The sequence below is a fragment of the Heteronotia binoei genome, chromosome 17, assembly GCF_032191835.1.
Source record: "Heteronotia binoei isolate CCM8104 ecotype False Entrance Well chromosome 17, APGP_CSIRO_Hbin_v1, whole genome shotgun sequence".
Taxonomy (NCBI): domain Eukaryota; kingdom Metazoa; phylum Chordata; class Lepidosauria; order Squamata; family Gekkonidae; genus Heteronotia; species Heteronotia binoei.
Window position 1 is genome coordinate 17,933,014 of NC_083239.1, and position 22,678 is coordinate 17,955,691.

The window sequence follows — 22,678 nt, forward strand, 5'->3', positions numbered from 1 at the left end:
TAGCCTTCCCATCCTCTTGGTCCTCTGACTCTCTCTTGGTCCATTCAGTCCTGATCCTGAGCTAAGGTTGCCAGGCTGCAGCCAGCAACCTTTGGGAGAAATTGGGGGCAGGGTTTGATGTGGAAATGACATCACTGGATGCTCTAGAATTAACAAAAACTCTATGGTTTTGCCATAGATTTTTTGTAAATTCTGGAGTATCTTCTATGTCACTTCCAGTTTTTACTAGAACTGAGGTCAGTTTGCTCACCAGCACACCCTCCATTTCTATTCCCCAAAGCACTAGGATCCTAGGAGGTCTCCCACTATAGCAGGAGGCCTGGCATCCCTGACCCCTGAATCAGAATTGTTGGAAAGGGCAATGGCTGGAGTATAAAGAAGGCCCTGAAGGGGGCAGCAAGAAGACCAGTAGAATAGTCAGGTCAGCACCTTCTCTTCTGTTAAGTCTCATTCCTTGTCTATCTCCAGATCACTACTCATAGGGAAATTTCCCCCTTCTTCTCAGAAGTGCCACACTCGGTCTTAGCCTCTCTCAGCTATAGTTAGGAACCTATCCCTGTCTCTCCTCTTTCCTATTAAGTATGTTAATTCCTAAAGAAACCTTTATCTACTCTTGAATCAGGTTGTGCAGGCTGTGTTAATTACTCTGCCAGCAGGGGTTATGGTGGCCTAGATTAAGCACATCTCTGATTAAAGGTAGAAAGATTGCCCGAGGCTCTTGGTATGAGCGGTTGAGAACAAAGATGGTGACCTCTTGTGGTTCACAGCATGGTCACTTGATAGATAGGCTCATGGAGAACAATTATCTAATTTGGAGAGAACAAATGAAGAGTCACCTTCTTGAAACAGGATTATGGACATTATCCAGGATGCCCAACGAGGAGATGATGACCTGGCAAAGCAGAGAACCTGGGACTCCAACAGTGAAAAGGCAAGAGGGGCTATAATCAAGGGTTTAACTGATGGAAACATGTTAAGAGTAATTAAATGTGTTACGAAATGTGTTAAGAGTATTTCAGATGCCTACAGCCAAAGCTGTGTAGTGTGAGCTGGAAAGGCTACGTGTGAACTCATCATTAAAGAGCCAGTTTTATCTACAGACGAAACTGTTCCGTACCAAGATGAAAAAAGGGGGGGGGGGGTTAATTTACAGATACCAATGTATTTTTACAGGTGTATGCTCCTTGAGGCAGAGCTGCCTGAAAAGAGAAGCATTCAACACTGCTACTTTACCTGCAAAGTAGGTTACCTACTAAAGGTGCCAGCAGTACACCATTTGAACTGTGGTATTTATTTATTTATTGGATTTATATCCTGCCCTCCCCGCCAAAGCAGACTCAGGGCACCAACCCAGCCTGAATCATCTAAAAGTGTTTGGATCAAAGGCCTGCACTTATTCCTAAAGAAAAGCAGACCAAGATGAATTTTAGAGCAGAAGTCTTTTTTTTTTTAATTTTTTTGCTATGCATTGGGATGCAAAGGATATGGAATCCTCAACCCCAGGAATGGAAGCAGTCAAGATCTGCGATATCATCTACATTGATGAAAGGGAGAAAGTTAAACAAAATGGAAAAAGGCTGCAGAAGAAGAGACTGAACCTCTGATCAAGAACCAAACATGGGCACTTATAGACTTGCCTTCAGAGAAGAAGGTAGCAGGATGCAAGTGAATCTTTGAAACCAAGCCTGATGCAGGAAAGGAAGTACAAAAATACAAAGCCAGTCTACTTGCTAAAGGATACGCTTAAAAGTATGGAGAAGACTATGATTAAATCTTCACACCAGTGGTGAGGCATACTTTAATAAGAATGCTTTTGAGCATAGCAGCAGCAAGGAAGATGCATCTGGCGTATCTGGACATAAAGATTGCTTTTTTACACGGAGAAATAAAGAATGATGTTTACATGGAACAGCCACCAGGATTTGAACAATTCAAAGAACTCATGTGTAAACTGCAAAAGAGCATATATGGGCTGAAACAGGCTGAGAGGTGTTGGAATGAGAAATGCCATTAAATGCTAATCAAGGAAGAATTTGAGCAAGGCAAGGCAAAACAATGACTATATTCAAGATATAGGGATAGCAAATGGACTTAAATTCTGATGACCTGATTTTATGCTTTGAAGGCAAGGAGGACTGTGACGAAGTAGTTCATCTGAATCAATAAGCTGATGTGAAAGAATCAGGAAACATCAGCTACTATCTTGGAATACAAGAAGAACAAGAGAAAGACTGAAGCTATCTTTTCAATCAGAAACAGAAAATCCTAGGATTTCTGAACTACATAAATATGAAAAGAACTAAACCAGCAAGCACTCCTATGGAAACAAACTACCTGAATCAGCAAGGAAGTAGTGCACTTCTGCCTGACAACAAGCACTACAGAGAAGCAGTTGGAAGATTGCTGTACATAAGTGCATTGACATGTCCAGATATCACAGTAGCTGTGGGCACGTTATGCAGAAAGATGGAATCGCCAAGCAAAAGGGACTGAAATGCAGTCAAAAGACTTGCAAAGTACTTGCATGGCACTGCACATCTGAAACTAAAGTTACTGAGAAGTGACAATCCCAGACTAATGGGATACATGGATGCAGACTTCCTTTACTGTGCTTATAAGAGGAGAAGTCTGTTTAGAATGTTTAATTAGCCACTTTTTTCTTGCTTCCTTGATTTGATACTGATGTTGTTATGCTAATAGAGGTTCTGTGACTGGGCAGGAGATACTACAGATAGAAAGTTAACCAGTGGGCATTTATTCTTTTGTGGTGTCAGAGCAAACTGGAGCAGCAGGAAGCAAGAACTATAGCTGTGTCCTCAGTTGAAACTGAGTGTTATCTTCAACAGAAGTGTGCAGAAAAACTGAAATGGATACTGCAGCTTAATGCAAGGCTTAGGGACAGAGGAATCCAAGCCAGTACAACTCTTTGAAGACAACCAAGGGTGCATAAAACTTGCACAGACAGAGAAGATCAACTAAACATATGGATGTGAAACATCACCTAGTACTAGAAACATTTAAGAAGGGCTTGTTGAGTTGGAATTTCATCCTACTGATGACATTATTGCAGATATCCTCACCAAGCCACTAGTAAGAAGACAATTAGATAAAGTAGTAAGGTCACTTTCTCTCCTGTTAAGTGTCATTCCTCATTTGTCTCTAGATTGCTACTCTTAGGGCAATTTCCCTCTTCTTAAGAAGTGCCACACTCAGTCTTATCCTCTCTCTCAGCTATAAATGTAGTTAGGAACCTAACTCAGTCTTTCCTCTTTCCTATCAAGTATGTTAATTTCTAAATAAATCTTTATCTACGCTTTAATCAGGTTGTGTACTGTTGCTGTGTTAATGGCTCTGCCAACAAGGATTTCTATCTTCTCTGATCTTTGGGTTGCATCCTGGGGCAGAATCTCTGTTGATGCAAAGAATTTCTCAGCAGAACTGGATTTTTCTGTGTCTCCTGTTGCAGTTGAAAATGCTTCCCAAAATGCTCGCTTGGGGGAAAGCCACCCTTTTCCCAAAGAACAGGAAAGAGGAAGTGGAGGTGTGTGTGCCAGAAGTGATCAAAAATTGTCCTTTTTTTCAATCATTGGGAATTTTCTGTCAGATTCTACGCATTGTCTCCTTTTCTCAGCTTAAGCTCAGGTCAGCTATAACCCCAAACTGATTTGTTTTAAGTCTGGTTATTTTGTGAAACCAGGATTTGGCTCCTGAACTGTTACCCAAATCTTGGTTTGCCTTGACAAATGGTAGTTTTGTCACCTTTGTTCTTAGCCAGAGAAACCCCAGGATTAAGGGATTCATACAGAACCTGAATCTGTAGTGAAGACTAGTGGTGGTTGATAAACCAACTTCAAACAATAGTTTTGGATCCTGATTTGGCATACGAACAAACCGCAGATAGTGAAGTGGCCTGCATCCTGACAGTCTCCCTTACCTTCTTTAATTGAATGGAGGTTTCATGTGCATCTGTACTTTTTACATTCCTGCTCCTCCTCCCATCTCTTTTCTGCCATCTCCTCTACCACCTTCCTTCATCCATCTGGACTCTGGTCTTTTGGGTTCCTTTCTTTATAGGCCCTCTTTGCATTCAGCATGTCATCCTCTAACTCTCAAACTCTGCCCTCATTTTTAAGGCCACCCACCTGCCCTCATTGAGGATTTTCTCCCAACTAGGCAGACACTGATATGTCAGCAGTCTATGGCATACCCAGTCACCCTGAGCAGTCAGTGCTCACGGGTCTGCCAGTCTCAAGGCAAAACTTGAAAGATGTGGGTGTGGTGTCCTGTGGGGCACATGCCCAATCAATGGGATTGCAGAGAATCCCTTCAAGGCACTCTGAGCTCTCTCACTGGTTTCGTGATGAGCCCCCAAAATGTCTGTTAAAAAGTCAATTCAAAGTAGCAATGAAAAGCAGCCTCTTCCACCAAAGGGATCTCTTGGGTCTCTGAGGTCTGGCCTTTGGTTGGAAAGAGATCAATGCTTTGAAATGAGGACATATATATTTAGAAAACAGGTCCCAGGGCCACCCCTGCCTTTTCTGAGCTCTGCTTGTGGGATCCACGGGGGCTCATTTCGGTGGCCTGGTCATTGCAGTGCAGCGGAGCCTGGAAGCAGAAGAGCAGAAGCAAGTCTGCTCAGCACTTAAGCTGTAACTTGGTGGCACCATTTGATAAAAGCATAAGAAAGAGTTGGGGTGCTGGATCAGACAAAAGATCTGTCTGATCCAGCACTCTTTCTAAAAGTGGCCAGCCAGCTGCCTCCAGGAAGCCTGCAAGCTGGGTAGAAAAGTATCAGCCTTCCTCTGGGGTATCCTGTCTCTGAACATGGAGGCTCCATTGAGCTGTCATGAATGACTGCACCTCCTGCTTGAACGCGAATCATCCCTTCATTAAAGTTGCCCAGATTAGCAGCCTACCACATCCTGCGGCAGTGAGTTATGTACATTTTTCTATGTATTGTATGAATATTATATATTCATTTACTTCATTTATACTTCACTGGGGAACCTGGAGTATGGCTTCTTTTGTTCTCCTTTCCTCTGTTTTCATCCTCACAACAACACTTTGAGGTATGTTGGGCAGAGAGCAAGGGACTGGCACAGGGGCAACCAGCAAGCAGAATGAGGATTTGAACCCAGATCCTAGTTCGGTAACCATTGCTACACACTGACTTTCTTGTGGCCAGCTGACCTGAACCTTCTGTAAATTAACAGCACAGAGTGGTCCCCTTCCTCTGGCCCAGAAACTCAAAAGAGGGGAGGGAAAAGGCTTCAGTTGTGGTTTCATTCAACCTCCTCCCCACCCACTTTATGCCTTGGTGAGGTTTTGGTTCAAAGTACTGTGCCTGACCTTTTTCTCCTTCTGTCCTCCTTGCTTGCAGGAATTTGTCATGATTGTGGTTTTCGGGATGGAATACATCATCCGGGTCTGGTCAGCGGGCTGCTGCTGCCGCTACCGAGGATGGCAGGGGCGCTTTCGGTTTGCCCGGAAACCCTTCTGTGTCATAGGTATGACAGAAAGGGCTGCTTTCCTTTAAAACAGGTGGGAAATAAGATGGTGTGGTGAGGCAGGGCTAGGGGCACAATGGCAACAACAATCCTCTTTGAATTCAGAGGGGCAGGAGCTACCTCTTGGTGAAAGCCAAGCAACTCCAAACAGCTTGAGAATTGCAAAAGCCAGAAACAATTGTAAAATCTTATTGAAGCTCCAAGAAATTTAGTTAGCTAATCTGCTGTTTCGATTCCTCTCAGGCCTCAAGCGCAAAGGGCAATAGATAAATTTTGTACCTTTATGACAATATTTTAAGTGACATTACCTCAGACAAGAAATTGTGACTCCATTTTCTTAAATCCTGTGCCTAGGTAAAGACTCCTCTTTCAGGCCTTGTTTGGCGTGAGAGCAGCTAAGGAAGGATTCGGGGGGGCGGGGTGCATTTTATTCATGGGCTTGTCTGTGATTTTGGTGTGGTACAAGTATGAGAATTGTACCAGTAGCATGTTCCCAAGTCAAAGCAAGGCCTTTATCTGCTTTCAAGAGCTAAAACTGAGATGAGTGCTTTCTTGGCCTGAGGAGCACATCTGGGTCTCTACCTACTTTTGAAAGGTCCAAGTTAGACGCAGGCTTTTCCTGTGTCACGCATCAGCTAGATATAGAAATGGGAACTGCCTATATCCAGCTCAAGAGCCCTCAAAGTGGCCTGAGACCTGGCTGTCTCTGTATCGTACCAACTATAGCTCAAGGGCACTTGGCCCCATGAGACAGCTTCTCAGGAGCATTGGCCTACTCACCAGCTCTGCAGCCCGTTTGCTGATTCTCCACACAAAAGTGGAACAGTTTGCAGGCTGGGTGAAATGTTCCCGTGGGCCAAAAGTAATTTGCTGACTTCCAAACTCTGGTCCTTTCCTTAGAGAAAAGCCAGGAATCCTCATTTGCCTCAAGATCTATCTTTGGAGAAACGGGGCTTAGAAATGTCATGAAGACAATGGAAATGGTCAGCAACCAATTTTTAACAGTAGGGCATGTCTTGAACTTGGACAGGTCCGAATGGGCGGTGTGCCATTAGCCTTGTTCCACCAACTTGCTTGTCAGCAAAAATACAAGCAGGAGGTTGTGTTAACCCTTAATCGTGACTAGCATGGACAGCAACAGCAGTTTTAGTAGGCAGCCCACTTTTGAATCTTGATTGCTCTGTCTGGTCTGTTCATGTCTCTGGTGTGAGCACCATGCAAACTGCTTTGGAGGAGAAAGATCTGGTGGGATTTAAATGGGGGAAGGATTTGGGATGGATGGATTGAGGGCCAAACTCCATGTTACAGTTTGTCATGCATAGGGTGACTTTTTCCATACAAAAACCAAAACCATAAATGAAATCAGTGTAATACCATTTATTGGTGGTGGAAAACAGCATCAAGGTGCAGCTGTAGCCCCATAAAGCAAGAGGAGAACAAAACGAGGTGGTTTGCCACTGCCTGCCTGGACTTCCTTTGTTGGGTTCCCATCTAAATAGTAACCAGGGCTGACCCTGCTTAACTTTTGAGATCTGGTGAGGGGCCATCCTGAGCCATCCAGGTCAGGGCAATAGCTGTTATTAGAGCAGAAGAATTGACCCAAAGCATTGTGCAGGCTTTTGAGCTCGCTAGAACACTCCATCAGGCTGAATGTTAATGAATTTTTAAAATATTGGAGAGCAGAAGGCCAGAAGAAAGCCTCTGCCTTGCTGTCTCCCCCCCCCTCTTTTTTTTTTTTTTTTTGCATTTTCCTTCTCAAATGACAGGTATGTGCTTCTGCCTCAAAGCATTGCTGTGGGTGATTTCTTTATCTGTGACGTTAGCCTGAAATCAGAGGCTTTGACTCTCCTAGGTATGTTCATCCCCTGTGCTGAATGCAGGGAATGGAAGCACATCCAGTGCTTGACCCTGGAATCACTGCATCTTCCTCTGTTTCAGATTTCATCGTCTTCATTGCCTCGCTGGCAGTCATCGCTGCCGGCACCCAGGGAAACATCTTTGCTACCTCGGCCCTGCGCAGTATGCGCTTCCTGCAGATCCTGCGCATGGTCCGCATGGACCGCCGTGGTGGCACATGGAAGCTTCTGGGCTCGGTGGTCTATGCTCACAGCAAGGTGAGTGAGAGGCTGAGGATCCAGGTGGATAGCAGGGTGTTCTGAGTGAGGCAAAAAAAAAAGCTGAGAACTGTGTTTGAGGCATTAAACCAAGATGCAGAGCCTGGGGAAAGACCTGAAGAGCTGTTTTCATTCAGGGGTTTTTTGCTGAAAGAGACAAAAGTGGCATTTGAAAGACAGATATCCTGCTGCAATAACCTCTGAATCTTGAATGCTGAGCAAGCTTCAGTCCTGCCCCTCCTCCCCTTTCCGGCTTTTGACACTCCTGTCTTTTTGGTAGCTTTGACAAAAACAACCAGGAATTTTGTGACACTTTAAAGAGTATCTGGTTTCTTGTGCCGGAAGTTTCTTCTCATTTAATCATTTTCTTCATTGATACCTCACTTTTCTCCCCAGCTGGGGATCCCAAAGTAGCTTACAGCAGTCTGTTCACTCCAATTGTATGTTCTAATACAGAGGTGTCGAACTCATTTGTTATGAGGGCCAGATCTGACATAAATGAGACCTTGTCGGGCCGGGCCATGAGTGTCATGAAATATAATGCTAGGTAGCAGAAATAATAAACTTTATAAAGGACACAAACACAATTGAAAGATTTTTTAAAAACTTAAAATAAAGCATGCTTAAAACATTAGCATTCTTGTAATTTTTTGTTTATTCAACAGTCTCTTGTTTTGAATTATTGCATCAAAACTAGAGAGCAATCTTGAGTAGGCTGTTCAGGTGTTGTTCAGGTGTGTATCTGTAAGTTGCAAACCTACTTTTAATTTGCTTGTGGCCCTGATAGGAACTCTCTGGGAGCCTGATCCAGTCCCTAGGCCACATGTTTGACACTCCTGTTCTAATATATTAGTCCCCTTTATTATATTAGTCTGCCCTTGTTACAGCAGACAGATGCAAATTTTGTAAATAAAGACATCAATATTAATCCTCACTACAACCCTGTGAGGTAGACTAGACTGAGAGCATGTGATTGGCCCAAGGTCACCCAGCAAGTTTCCATGACAGAGTGGAAATTTGAACCTGGGTCTCTTGGATTCTAGTCCAACACTCTGATCACTGCACCACACCAACTCTCGTCTCGGGGGAAACTTGGGACCAGGGGTCAATTTTCCTGGCATTTCTGTTCCTACCGAATGGAAAGGATTCATGCAAATAATGGTGTGAAATCCTGTGCCAAACTACATTTGCTAGTCTGAAAGGTAACACATGACTCTTTGTCAAGTTTTTGCCAACTGGCCATAGTAAGTTTTTAACTCATAAACTACTGTGCCAGTCCAGATTCTTTGTGGGTTTTAGACACTGAAGGTCACTTTTCTGGTCTCTCTAATGCCGGTAGGAGCTGATCACGGCTTGGTACATCGGGTTCCTGGTCCTGATATTTGCTTCTTTTCTGGTCTACCTGGCGGAGAAAGATTCTAACACTGATTTTGCTACATATGCAGACTCTCTGTGGTGGGGTACGGTAAGTTCTCTCCTTTGGTTCTGGCCTGGTTTATTTTGGAGGTCTGGTGTCTTTTGGGGCAGGAGGGAAAAAAATGGAAATGGGCATATGTGTTACACTGGTGGAGGTGGAATGTTTCCACTCAGCAGGTGAACTGCAGGATGGGATATTGTTAAGTCCAGACAACAGTCACCAACTGCAGAGGCAATGTGTGAACACATAAAGCTGCCTTATACTGAATCATACCATCAATCCTTCAAGATCAATATTGTCTACTCAGACTGGCAGCAGCTCTCCAGGGTGTCAAGCAGAAGTCTTTCATATCACCTACTGCCAGATCTTTTAATTGGAGATAACAGAGATTGAACCTGCAGCCTTCTGCATGCCAGGCAGATGCTCTACCACTGAGCCACAACGCCTTCTGATTAGAAAGATGTGAGACAGGAATGGGGTGATCAACCAGGTTGGATATCGAGGCAGTGGAAAGAAGCAGAGTGCAGGAGCAAACTAGTGAGCCTATCAATTATTAGAGGGAGAGATCCATCCATTCTTGTATCTGCTGCTCTGTTTTGCACCTTGAGGGCATTCAGGGTCACCACAAATTGGAGCATTGAGTATTTAACCCCTTCCAGTGGATGTACATTTCTGTACATCTGAGGAATGTGAACTCTGATTCATGCCTTAGTGGAAAGTGTCATCAAGTCACAGCGATTTACAGTAACTACAAAGGGTTTTCAAGGCAAGAGACAAACAGAAGTGGCTGGCCATTGTCTGCTTCTGCGTAGCAACCCCAGACTTCCTTGGTGGTCTCCCGTCCTGCTTAGCTTTCAAGATCTGATGGGATCAGGCTAGCCTGGGCCATCCAGGTCAGGGTTCTGACTCATATGCAATTTCATAAGTCATTAGTCTTTAAGGTTATAATTGGTTGCTTGGCCAAATTGGAAGTTACTGTAAATCCAGAGGCTGGTTGGTGTCCTAAAAACTGCTTGTGCCGGAAGCCCAGGAAAAGATGAAAGGCCAATAGCCTCTCTCCTCTGCTTTTACAGATCACGCTCACGACTATTGGCTACGGAGACAAGACCCCACACACGTGGCTGGGCCGGGTGCTGGCAGCCTGCTTTGCATTGCTGGGCATCTCTTTCTTTGCACTGCCTGCTGTAAGTAGCATGTGGCAGTGGTGGGGGGGCACATTCAGGTAACTGGAAAAATTCCACAAACTGTTACATGATTGTCCCTTCCCCCGTCCGAGATTCTTGGGGCATCAGGATCTGGGGCAGGTGGGTAGTCATGCCCCACCTTTTAGTTTTCTAATTGCAGCCTTCACTCCATATACATGAATGGACCATAAACCCATTCACTTGTATGGAACAATAAATTGAGTCTGTGCTCAGGAAAACCCCTGAGGGTATACTGTTCCTCCCCAGACACCATGATCTCAAAAACCTGTGAATCTCTTTGTCCCTGCATACATTTCTATTGCTTTGCGGACACCCCACCCACATACTCCATTCAATTATTCAGAATAATGGGGTACAGCACAGAAGAAAGGAGTTGGGTCCTCACAAATATGTTCCATTCTCAATGGGGCTTTCCTCTGGTGCAAGTTGCCTTTTGCAGCAGGGAGAGTGCTACCATTAGTGGAAGAGATCTGGGTTCCAGTTAAGGAGCTATAACCAGGAAACTTTTCAGTTGCTTCTTTAGTCACTGTCAAGCATGAGATTTCAAAATAACCATTCCTTGGATTTTGAAACAAAGGCTTATTAATAATCCATGTGGTTCATTCCAGCTGAAGATTGGAACTGATACTTTGTAACACTAGAATACATGCTTTAAAATGGTACATCAAAGGTTCTATAAACAATTCTACATTCACGTGTGAAATTCACACGCTGGGTTCCTTATCTATATTGCGACTAGCACATCCTGGGTTCAGGCCTGACTGGGCCTGGGAACAAGTCCCAGGAGGTCTTATCTTCAAAGAGGACATTCCTGCATCTGTTAGTAAAAGCGAAAGAAGAAAGGTGGGGGCTGCTACTTTAATGTGCTCACATTTAATTCTGGGTTAGTAACAACTCTACAATCTGAATTCTATGATATAAAAGTAACAATCTAAGATCTGGCTTCTTTAATATAAAATGAGTATACAATGCTTGACAGTCACAAGTTGGCAGAGAAGGGAAAGTAGCAGCCAGGTGAGGCCTCCGTTTCCTGCCAATCAGGGCTTCTCTCAGGGCCAAGCAGGTTCCAGCAGAAGCTGAGGTGTGAGGATCCACATCTGGGACTGAAGCACCCTCCCCCAGAGCCTCTGTATCTCTCTTTCGGTTAGCAGCAAAGTGCTGGTCTCCTTTCCTGCCATTGCTGAGGGGTGTGGTGTGCTTCTGTGTTCTACACAGGGGATTCTGGGCTCAGGGTTTGCTCTTAAAGTCCAAGAGCAACATCGGCAGAAGCATTTTGAGAAGAGACGAACTCCAGCAGCCAACTTGATCCAGGTAGGTTGGATGGGGGAGAGGCAGTTGGCTACAAAGCCCTAGCCTTAAGGGAACAGGGTTTCATTTTCTTGAAGAGCCAGGCTTCTAGTTCTTGTGGCTGCAAAGATACATCCAGTAAGCATTTGTGGAATTTCTGAATTCAGATGGGCACCTGAACAAATTTTGCAGTGTTTTGGAGTGGGGAATCCAGTGCCTGCATTGCATAGTGCTTTGCCTAGGCGCTTAACTCCTGGTTTTCTTGGTGATCAATCCATAAGCATTGGAATCGGTTTGGGCAGGGTTCTTCAATATGTCTGCTCTCCCTCTGCATTTCTACATCCGTGAAGTCATTTATTTTCTTCCACGCCTGCCTTAAATAATCAGGATTTTCCAAGGAGGGTACTGTCATTATTGGTGGCACCTTAGGTGAAGTCACAACTCCCCCCCTTATTTTTTGGCACGTAGTACTATCAGTGAATCGATATAAGGGCTGCATTTTTCAAAAAGACACTAAAATATCAATATATTAGTATACTGCTCTAATGATAGGTCAAACAGGGTCCCTGAAGTCCAAGCTTTCTTTTTTGAAAAAATAGTAAGCCTCTATTTCCCTTGCAGAAATATGCCTTTTTCCTTAAATCTTGGCAAGGGAAGGAGCTAGACTCTTACATCGGTTTTTTTTAATTAAAAACACCAACTGTGAATTCAAGGAATAAGCTTGACTTATCATTACAACAGTATATCGCTGTTGTTGGGCCATGTTGTTTTTTTAAATGAAACCGCTTATCTTGAAAGGAGAGGAGATTGGTTTTTGACATAAATCCAGTCATTGAAAAGTGGATGGAGGTGTGTAGGAGTGTGTGGAACAACAACACAAAAATCAATAGAATTATTACGTACAAGGAAAAAACTTTGAGTTGCCTTCCAGAAAAAAGATCAGGGTAAAAATGATCTCAAAAGAAAGCCGGGGGGTGGTGGTGGAATCCAGAGGAAAAACAAAAAATTAGTCTGAACTAAAGGCACAAAAATGCATGTAGAAATCAGAAGATAAACTATAAACAGTCAGAAGTAATTTTTTTTAAAAAATGAGGAAAAGCCAGAACCAATTTTTTTTTTTAAAAAGGGGAAAAGCCCTTTCAGAGCTGGAATGTATTATGCAAATACACATCATCTATATAGATCGCAGAACTGAGTGTAGAATTTCAGCCATTTTTTTTTTCATCTGGAGCTCACACAGCGCTGCCCTTATGTCTTTGCTGGGCTGGTGCTCTTCTGTGAGCAGCAGGAGGGGTTCCAGCACTGACTCTCCACTCTCCTTCTTGCCTTTGCCTTTTAGGGTTACTGTATTTGATACTACCCAGCTGCCCTCCCATTTCAGGGCTCTGAAACAGGTTGAAATTCAATAGGTGTGGTTTTTCCGTCACTACAGAAGAGTTTCTGGCATGGGATTCTTCCCTCTCCTTTTCCTGCAAGAAGTTGGTGGTCCACAGTGCCATACCACTTGTAGTTGTGGGAAGGAGCGCTGAAATCAATGTGGCTGCAGTTTTGTAGCATCACACTTTGGGGGGTTGATCCAACTACTGTCTCCCCAGCTCATCCCTAATCATGGCCTCCTTTTTGGCCCCCGTCTCCCTCCATGCAAACCCCTGCACACATCAGCTATTCTGGCTGTTCCTTTGTGGCCTTGTCTTGAGATGGAGCCTGCCAGCACAGGGACAGATTCTGGCCAGTGAAGGTCCACTGCTTAGGAAGGGAGGCCCTGGCATATCAGCCGCATGTCTCGATTTGGCTCTCTCCTATTGTAGTCCTAAAGTGAATCTTTGGACTCCCTTGTTATCTCTCTGCTTCAGAGGACTTCCATGACAAAAGGAATCCCTTGAGCCCCTAACTCACCCCCCTATCTTCTCCTGCCAGCTCCCAGTTACTTTTCATCTCCTCAGCAGAAAGGCTGATGTGTAGCAGTTGGGAATGGACAGCAGGGGAAACAAAAGGGACGTGCACCCTCGTTTCAGCACACAAAGTAATCGCGGGGACTCAGCCTTATGTCCTCCTCATCTGATAACTCCAGCCAAATTCATCAGGTCTTGTTCTTGGAGTCAGTCAAGAGGTGGGGGTATGGCCCATCCTATTCTTTCTCTCCCCCCACCCCCATGTTCCCCCCATGGCTTTCTTTGCCCAAACCAGAATAGATTTGAGAGGATCAACTCCAAAGTGGCAGGGTTAGAAGGTTGAGAACTCTTTGGAAAGGGACAGAGGCAAAAAGTAAAAATATTTGGGTATACAAAAGCTGGGCTGAATCATTTTAGAGGTTCCCAAAATTTCCTGGGTAAGTTTGCTCATTTTCTCAGATAATTCTCTTCAGGCATGGTGGGGAGGGGGCGGGGCTGTCTATCTAGAGGTGACTGAGTCTGAAGTAATCTGCGAGAGAAAGCAGATCTCTTAGCCGCTGGACTTTAAAATGTGGGACAAATGTCCTCTGAGGCCAGTTCCAAAGAATGTACAAGCCCAGTACAGCACAATATACCAAATGCATGTCAGTCATGGAATTCAAGGTGAAGTGGTTGTCTCCGCCGGCTTTGGACGGATGCAGGCATAATGTGAGGAGTTATACATTCTGTGCCTGAAAAGATAGCCTTTCAAATCACCATCCTGTCTCCTCCCCTACTTTGTGGGGGTGATCACCCACTCCCTTGCTCTCCCTGGCACTGAAGACAGTGGTGTGCAAGTTGTTCATTGAAGCAAACCCTGATGAACAGAAACCATGTTTACCCATAACCATGGTTTTGCTGACCTACCTCCAGCCATGGTTATGGTCAGGGCTTTTTTGGTAGAAAAAGCCCAGCAGGAACTCAATTGCATATTAGGCCACACCCCCTGATGTCACCATTGTTTCACATAGGCCTTTTTTTGTAGAAAAACCCCAGCAGAAATTTATTTACATATTAGGCCACACCCTCTGACACCAAGCCAGCCTGAACTGCGTTCCTGCTCAAAAAAAGCCCTAGTTATGGTCCAGTTTTTGAGGGGAACCAACCTGTGCGCAGGGCCCATAAATGGCAAGTGGAGGAGATGGGGAAGGCCTAGTTCTTTATAACTGCCTTAGATCTTTCCAGGGTTGCCTGCTGGTTGAGCCCCCCCTCCCACACACACACAGACACCAAGCCTACTGATTGGTTGTAGCTATGGGCCTGCCCTTTTTCAATGGCAGCTCTGGTCGTATGGAATACCCTGACACTGTTGATGTACACTACGTATGTGCCCCCAAGTCATAGTTGACTTATGGCAACCGCGGCAAGGAACTTCGAAGGCAAGTGAGAAACCCAGATGGATTGCTGTTGTGTTCTTCTACAGGTAGTTCCTTGGCAATCTTCCATCCAAGTACTAATTCTGCTTAGCTTCTGAGATCTGAGAAAACAGGACTTTACCATGTCACCTTCCTTCTTATGCTGCCTACTTTATGCATAAAATGTCAGGCCATCCTTTTCAGGCTGGAACATTTTGGCATGAAGATCTAATCTGTAATCTTGTTTGTTTTGAGATTTCACTGTTTATTGCATAAGGATTAGGTCTTTTTTGTAAGACACTGCATCACTAGGAAAGTTGGCGTATGAATGTCTGAATGAACGAACATCAGGCTGGTTACAAACCTGGCTTTATCTGTGCTGGTTCCTGCAGATGAGACTGGAAGCTTCTTTATTTATTTATCTATATTTATTTAGATATTTATCCCTCACTTTTATCCTCAATGGGGACCCAAAGCAACATCACCCCCTCTTTAATTATCAAATGTTGCCAGCCCTGCTCTAGCCCAGCATTCTGTTTCCAGTAGCAGGGAGATGAACATAGGTGGGGGTCAAGGTATACTTCTTCCTGCAGTTAGAAAGGTAGGGGGAGAAGAGTTCACGTGAAGCTGCTTTATGCTGAATCAGACCTTGGTCCATCAAGGTCAGTATTGCCTACTCAGACAGGCAGCAGCTCTCCGGGGTCTCAGTGTGAGGTCTTTCACATCACCTACCTAGTTCTTTTATCTGGAGATGCTGGGAACTGAACCTGGGACCTTCTGCATACCAAGCAGATGCTCTGCCAATGAGGCACAGCCCCTCCCTTTCTTATTGATGGAATACATCGGTATGTGCAGGGGATTTTTCTTTCATGGTGGAAGCATTCAGCCATATGTTCTCTGATATTCACTGGCTGAAACAGAGAAATCACTTTCAGACTTCGTCTGAGCTGGGTCTTAGGAATGCTGCAGAATGAGGTCTTAGGAACATGTGAGAGAGCTTGTAGGGAAAAGATTATCTAAAGAACTTTCTCCCTTTTTCTTACTCCCCTTTTCTTTCTTATTCTTGATTCTTGCAGGCTGCTTGGCGCCTATATTCAACAGATATCAGCCGGGCCTACCTGACAGCCACCTGGTGCTATTACGATAGCATCCTTCCATCGTTCAGGTAGGAGTGAAGTTCCACATTGGGCCAGGGAAGAGTATCTGTGGCTCGTATAGTTCCTGTGAAACTTTGGGTTTCTGACAGCAGAGCAGCAGAGAGCTCTAGATGATGAACTACTCACTGTGGGAAGGGCAGTTTCTAAGTGCTGAGTGACTATAGTACATTCTCCCTGCCCTTCCTTCAGGGAGGTGCACTTCATTCTTTTTTCCTCCATTTTATCCTCATGACAACTGTGTGAGGGTGATTAAGAAGAGAAATATGACTGGCCCAAGGTCACCCAGTTTGCTTCACTGCCAAGTGGGGGTTTGAACCACTGTCTCCCTGTTCTCAGTCCAACACCCTAATCACTAAGCCACACAAGGAGACCCATTTCGTTATGCTTGGACAAGTCCAAGCTACTGGCAGTGGTTGGATTACATCTATTTTTGAGGGGCCTGGTTCCTTTATGCTGGATTCTGTTGTTTCATGCGCATTTTCCAAACAAGTAATAGATGAATCATCTGAGGAGTAACTTCTCCCTCAGCATCCTTCCCTGGAGAACATGGGCCCTGTTTGCATATTCCAGCAAGCTCACTGTGCGTGTGCGTTGACTTGTGTAAGAAAGAGCCAACACATGTTCACTTTATGGATGAAACCAGGAAGCAGCACCTGGACAAATATGAGGTTTGTTTCTTAGCTCTCCTTGCCATTCATTGTGATGTGAGAACCATTCAACGCACGTAGCAAAGAACAATCACAGGTACACTGTTCATGGATGATATGCTGGTTCATTCGCTGTAACATGTGAACAGTTCTAGGAGAAAGACAATAAGGCTGATAATGGGGGCTGTCCTTTGCTGCTGGTTTTTCTGTTAGCCTTGGACATCCAGTAGATTTTTAGTAGGTCAGAAGTGCAGGGTACATGCTAGCTCAAGGTGAGCCCAGGTGATACACTTGTTACAGGGAAACACACAGGGATAATTCATTGCCCTTATTGTGTTGGCTGCTTGCTAATCAAGTGCAGTGAGTCAGAGGACAAGCCCCATTTATTTTTATTTAAAGATTTAATAAAGTATCTAAATAAATATACAGGCCCTGCTGGACTGTTCTGCTTCCCCACCTCATAGTATTGCAGTGATTCTACAGGAGCATTTCCATCCCTTCCTCCTCCTGGTCCCAACATTGACCCCCCCCCCCCCCACACACACAGAAGAGAAATATTTAATTTCCCTCTAGAGAAAATGAACTGCAGGCATTTCTGCCCTAGGGGGAAGGGAAAAGGGTATCCTGGGGAACAGAAAGTGAGGATGGTGGGACTTCTCAAGTACAAAGTTTGGTGTCTTATGTGACGGGCTGCAATTTCCTCTGGCCCCAACAAAACCATTGGCTGTCTTTGTGTGCCGACTCCTCGACCTTCCACACTGTCATAAGGCATCGCCATTCCATCCACATCACCCATCGCATCTCCTCCCACCCCACCCCAATCAAAATAGCAAATGTCAGCCCGAGCAGTTGGTGGAAGCTGCACTGGAGACTGGAGAACGACTTGAGGCCTTCTCCTGCCAGCCATGTGAGTTGTGGGACAGGAATGCACTCGGCTGCTTCTGATTGGTGTATCGCCCCCTCTGAGCGGCTGGGACTCTCTTAGGAAGGAGTCTTTGTCTTCTGAAAATGTCAAAGGTTGTATCTTGGATTTGTGTTTGCAATGCACAGGCTCTTGCGCTGAGCTGCACATTGCTCCAAGGGGATGGAGTGAGGTTTCCCCTTTCACCTGGCTGCCACCAAGGTGGTTCAAAGAGTTTTTAATTCTGGAAGAACCATAGGCACTTCCAGGAAGATCAGCTTTCATAGGCCCCAGCTGTACCCCAAGTATCCAACCCAGTCCTGTTGGACAGATGTGCACAGGGAATTTTACCCTCAGAATTTAATTCCCAAAGGACACAGACAGGTCTCAGTTGGGAGTAGGGACCACAGGGAGGTAAAAGGGACTTAAGCTTTCTACTCCTAACAGCATTTTACCAACCTGGAATGGCCCTAGAGATCTGCTATGTGTCCTGTTGGGAAAACTTTAAACTTCCCCAGTGGGGCAAACTGCATCTCCCCAGAACCATTTCAGGTTACAATCAGAATTCCAGAGGTGCCCACAGACTCAAAAGGTTGGGAATCCCTGACTTAACCTGTTTTTTAAAAGCGGGAACATTCTATCCCAATGATCCCAGTTCTCAAAATCGCACCATCCAACATGACTCAGAGAGACCAGCTGGCCAGCGGAAAGAATCTCAAGATATTGTGCTTGTCCCCTTTTTTCCTTGTTACATTGTTTTGAGTTTCTGCTTTTGTTTGCCCCTGCCCTCCCCTTTTTGAAAGGTTTAATTTCTCCATGTTTTTATTTGAACCCACCCTTAGAGAGCTGGTTCTTATGTTTGAGCACATGCACCGAGCTCGCAACGGAGGGCTCAGGAACTCTGAGGTGAGGAAATTTCCCGACGGAGCTCCGCCGCCGTATCACTCCTTCACCTCTGGCACGAAAACCGCCAATCCTCCTTTTTGCTCGGGGGAAAGGTAGGGTCGAAGCCGCCTCTTGGCAATGTCCTGTCCTTGGTGTGTGCTTCCCCTCCCTCTTTGGTGTGTTGGCTCTCTGTGTCTCCCTGCTCCCTCTGTTTAAGTGTGGTGTGGTTTTCTTTCACAGCCCTCTGCTCCCCTCTAGTGGTTGTCACTGACCTTTTCAGCAAGCACCTTTTGGATTTGGTCTCTCTGTTAATGGTTTCTGCCCCCCAGTGTGCCATGTGTAGCTTTGGCACTGAGCATGGAAACTGGTTTCCTAGTGCCATCCTCAGGCTCCCCAGGACCAGTGCTTCCAGGGCAAGTTTCTAGTTCTCGCAAAGTAGCAGTAGCAAACTGACGATTTGATGTTGGAGTCCCAGCAGGACACGTTCTTCACTCTACCTTTCTGTAGTTGCAAAGCATATCAGAAATACGAGGTGCTTCCACTTGCTCTCCCTCCCCAGTCACATATTGTCTAAATCTATTCTGCATAAAGACAAGCAGTGATCAGATCAGAAGTGAGGGACTTTAGTGGCGTATGCAGAAAAGAGTGTGTGGATCTTGAAATCCTTGACAAAAAAGTAAGGATTTGACATTCTGGGCCAATGAAGCAGAGCGACGAGCCAAGCCGCAAAGCCTGAAGTTCCATGTGGGGTGAATCAGTTGTGTATCGATATCCCATCATAACAAACAGGAGTCAGATGTATTCTGAGAGGTCAAATATCTGCCAGTCTCAGTGGGGTAGGCCTCAGTGGCAGTTGGGATTGACTCGACTACCTTTCTGATGAGATGGCCCACATTGGTACATCAGTTAAGTTTTCCCTATCAAGTCTCCTTTGCAGGCTCCGCCACTCATTTCATCATCTGTTTTCTCTTTCCTCCTCTTTGCCCCCTCCCTTCCTCCTCCTGTCTCCACCTTCCATCACCATTTCCTTATTCATTCCTGGAAGCTGGAAAGAAGAGGAAGCTCCACCTCACAAGTGTTTACGCCTAAGGTAACCTTTCTCTTAAAAGCTGCAGTGTCTGCTATTGTCTTCTTTCACTCCCCAAAAAGAGAGAGAGAGACCCCCACCCCCAGCACGGTAGGTTTTCCACCAAAGGTACAAACAGGACTGTGGGAGAAGTACTCAAAGCCAGCGGAAGCATGTATTTGGGATTGGGTGGGAAGGGGAGCATGAAGAAAGGCAATGGCCCCACCCAAGAACCAGCTAAATCTACTTTGTGTGCTCCCAAGGAACAGTGCTTTAAAATGTAAAGTGCAAGGAATATGGTTTAAAAAGATGCTTTAAAACTTCCATGAGTTCCATGATCCCCAGATGAGCTGTCCCAGTTATACTCTTTCCTTCTTTGTTGTTTAGTTTTTTTTCTGGTGGCGTTTGTTTGTTTGTTTTCTTTTTTAAAGATGTTGAAAGATAAGAGAAAACAAGCAGGGAGGGGTCAAAATTATAATTTCTCAAGAACCCTTTTTTCTTCCTATTTAGCAGTCAGTGTTTTAGTTAGGGCTTTTTTCTAGAAAAAGCCCAGCAGGAGCTCCAGGAAGCCACACCGCAATGTGGCTTGGCCCCAGGAGCCTGGCTGAAGTTGTGTTTTTTTTTTTACCTAGAGCCCTGGCCAAGCCAGCTGGAGTGGTGCTCCAGTGTGCTTTGGCTCAAAAAAAGTTTTAGTTGAGTCCAGGGGTGGAAATCTAGCAGGAGCACCTTTGCATATTAGGCCACACCCCTCTGATGTAGCCAATCCTCCAAGAGCTTACAAAAAGAAGACAACATTGGATTTATATTCCGCCCTCCACTCGAGTCTCAGAGCGGCTCACAACCTCTTTTATCTTCCTCCTTCACAACAAACACCCTGTGAGGTGGGTGGGGCTGAGAGAGCTCTCCCAGAAGCTGCCCTCTCAAGGACAAGCTCTGTAATAACTATGGCTGACCCAAGGCCATTCCAGCAGGTGCAAGTGGAGGAGTGGGGAATCAAACCTGGTTTTCCCAGATAGGAGTCCACACACTTAACCACTGCACCAAACTGGCTCTCGTTCGCTTGTAATCTCTTGGAGGATTAGCTACATCAGGGGTGTGTGGCCTAATATGCAAAGGAGCTCCTGCTAGAATTCCACCCCTGGTTGAGTCTATGGTTTAATAGATAGAAAAGGTTTTATTTCTAGTCTACACAGATCTAATCTGCTGGCAAGATGGGGCTTGTGGCTATGGTAGCACTTCAGTTTCCTTATAACAGAAACACATCACAGCCATTCTGAAAAGAGGCTAAAATTTGAAGGTGGGGTTTATTTTGGCTTAATAGAGCAAAATGTCAGGCTCTGCTGCCACTTCTGAGATAAGTTTCTGCAGGTCCCTCTTGTCAGAGAACAGTCCACTTGTAATGACTAGGATCACACCAGCAGACTTGGGCATCAATACCACTTTGCAGAGATTAACAGAGTTCTATTGGCAAAAGTGAAAGATTTATCTTAGTTTTGTTTTCTTTATCCTGCTTTCTCCATTTTGAAATCGAGGAAGCTCATGGTTTTTAAAGCAAACCAGGTAAGCATCAAAACACTGGGGGAGAAGAACGTAGAATGTCCCAGGATGGCTTGAAATGCCTCATCAACAAGAGATGAAGTGTTGCATTTAGTCGACAGGTCACGATAGGATCACAAGGCAGTATTGCTGCTTGTTTGCTCTCTTTCAGACCGCCCTACCTCTTCCCCCACGATGCACTGCTAAATAACCATTTCCGAGTTTGTCAAGCTCCATGCAGTAGATGAGGCAGAAGAAGCAACAGGTGCACATATGTGGCCACAGCAAAGGCAGCCTAATTCTTCCTCACCCCCCAAAAAGACATTGATTGCTCTAGTCTAGACCTATGTGGGTCCATTTTGTCTTAGTTTCTTTTCCTGAAAATCTCATCACAACATTCCATAATGGCTTTGAGTGAAAAGTTTAGCTGGTCAACCCCCAAGGGGCAGGCAGTGGTGGCCTTTGGGTCATGCCCAGGCCTCAAAAGAAAAGCAGCTCCTCCTCTGAGTGCCAGCCCCAGAGACACAACAAGGGACATCCAAAAACAATGTCTGTTTACTTATACCCTGCTGTTCTCTCCACTTGGGGACCCAGAGCAACTTGTGCCATTCTCTTCTCATCTGCTTTGTCCTCATGATAGCCCTGTGAGGTAGGTGAGGCTGCAGCTATGTGACAGGACCAAGTAAGCTTCTACGGCAGAGTGAAGATTCAGACCTGGTCTTCAGGGACCTAGTCTGATGCTCTACTCCATGCTAGCCAGGACTTTTTTGTAGAAAAAGCCCAGCAAGAACTCATCTGCATATTAGACCACACCCCCTGATGCTAAGCCAGCCGGAACTGCATTTCTGCTAAAAAAAAGAAGAGAAAGCCCTGGATGCTGCATCTGAACCACATTGTTAAGTGACCTTCTGAGGGATGTTGGTGGGGTTTTGACCTACTTCCTTTTTTTTGCCTGGTTGCTGTCCTGTGCCATCACAATATATATTTTATTAATTCAGTTATCCTCCACCTTTCTCCCCAATGGGGACCCAAAGCAACTTACATCATTCTCCTGTCCTCCATTTTATCTTCACAAGAATGCTGTCTACACCATGTGTATTGGTAGCACTCCAGAGCTGCCTGGACTGGCTCATTGTATATTTTGAGTGTAGAGCTGAATAGAAGGCACTGTGCCATTCAACAGGGTGTGGGTAAAGGCCCCCAGTTACTCGGGGAGTACCCCTGCTTGGCGGTTTCATTACAGAGATTCTGGGAAAGGGCCTGTAAGTGCTCCTTGACTGTATGGAGAGGGAATCTTGACCAACTGTATGTTCAGTGCTGCCATTCATGACACGCAGGTCCACCTCGGAAACATGCTTGGCTTTTTAAAACAGGTTTGTCCAGCTTACTCTTGAGCTACCATGGAGATTAGGAAATCAGCCCTTCTTGGTTTGTGTTACTTAGAGGTAGGATTGAAGTGGAGTTCCAGATTTGGTGGCACTTCTTGTGAGTCTCCTGTTCTTCTGCACACAGTGGTGTCCACACATGTCCATTGTGGCCAGCCTCGGCACGGCTTTCTTCTACCCAGACCATCCTTTGAACATTTCCGCCTCCTTGTCCCTTACTAACTTTTCCCTTCTTTTTTCTTCCTATCTCCCCCTTCTGTTTTTGTTTGTTTGTTTGTTTCCATC

The 22,678-nt window shown here is 45.2% G+C and overlaps 1 protein-coding gene across 5 annotated transcripts in view; it reads left to right on the forward strand.

Moving 5' to 3' along the window:
• Positions 1 to 22,678, forward strand: part of KCNQ4 (potassium voltage-gated channel subfamily Q member 4) — a 167,649-nt gene that overhangs the window by 127,274 nt on the left and 17,697 nt on the right. For 2 of the 5 annotated variants that reach the window (XM_060258209.1, XM_060258213.1), the window contains exons 3-10: positions 5,381 to 5,507; positions 7,446 to 7,621; positions 8,961 to 9,086; positions 10,112 to 10,222; positions 11,459 to 11,554; positions 15,893 to 15,981; positions 18,364 to 18,519; positions 19,452 to 19,496. In XM_060258209.1, the coding sequence (XP_060114192.1) occupies positions 5,381 to 5,507; positions 7,446 to 7,621; positions 8,961 to 9,086; positions 10,112 to 10,222; positions 11,459 to 11,554; positions 15,893 to 15,981; positions 18,364 to 18,519; positions 19,452 to 19,496 (926 nt within the window). The remainder of the gene's footprint in view (positions 1 to 5,380; positions 5,508 to 7,445; positions 7,622 to 8,960; positions 9,087 to 10,111; positions 10,223 to 11,458; positions 11,555 to 15,892; positions 15,982 to 18,363; positions 18,520 to 19,451; positions 19,497 to 22,678) is intronic. The other 3 variants (XM_060258210.1, XM_060258211.1, XM_060258212.1) reach the window with 3 other exon arrangements.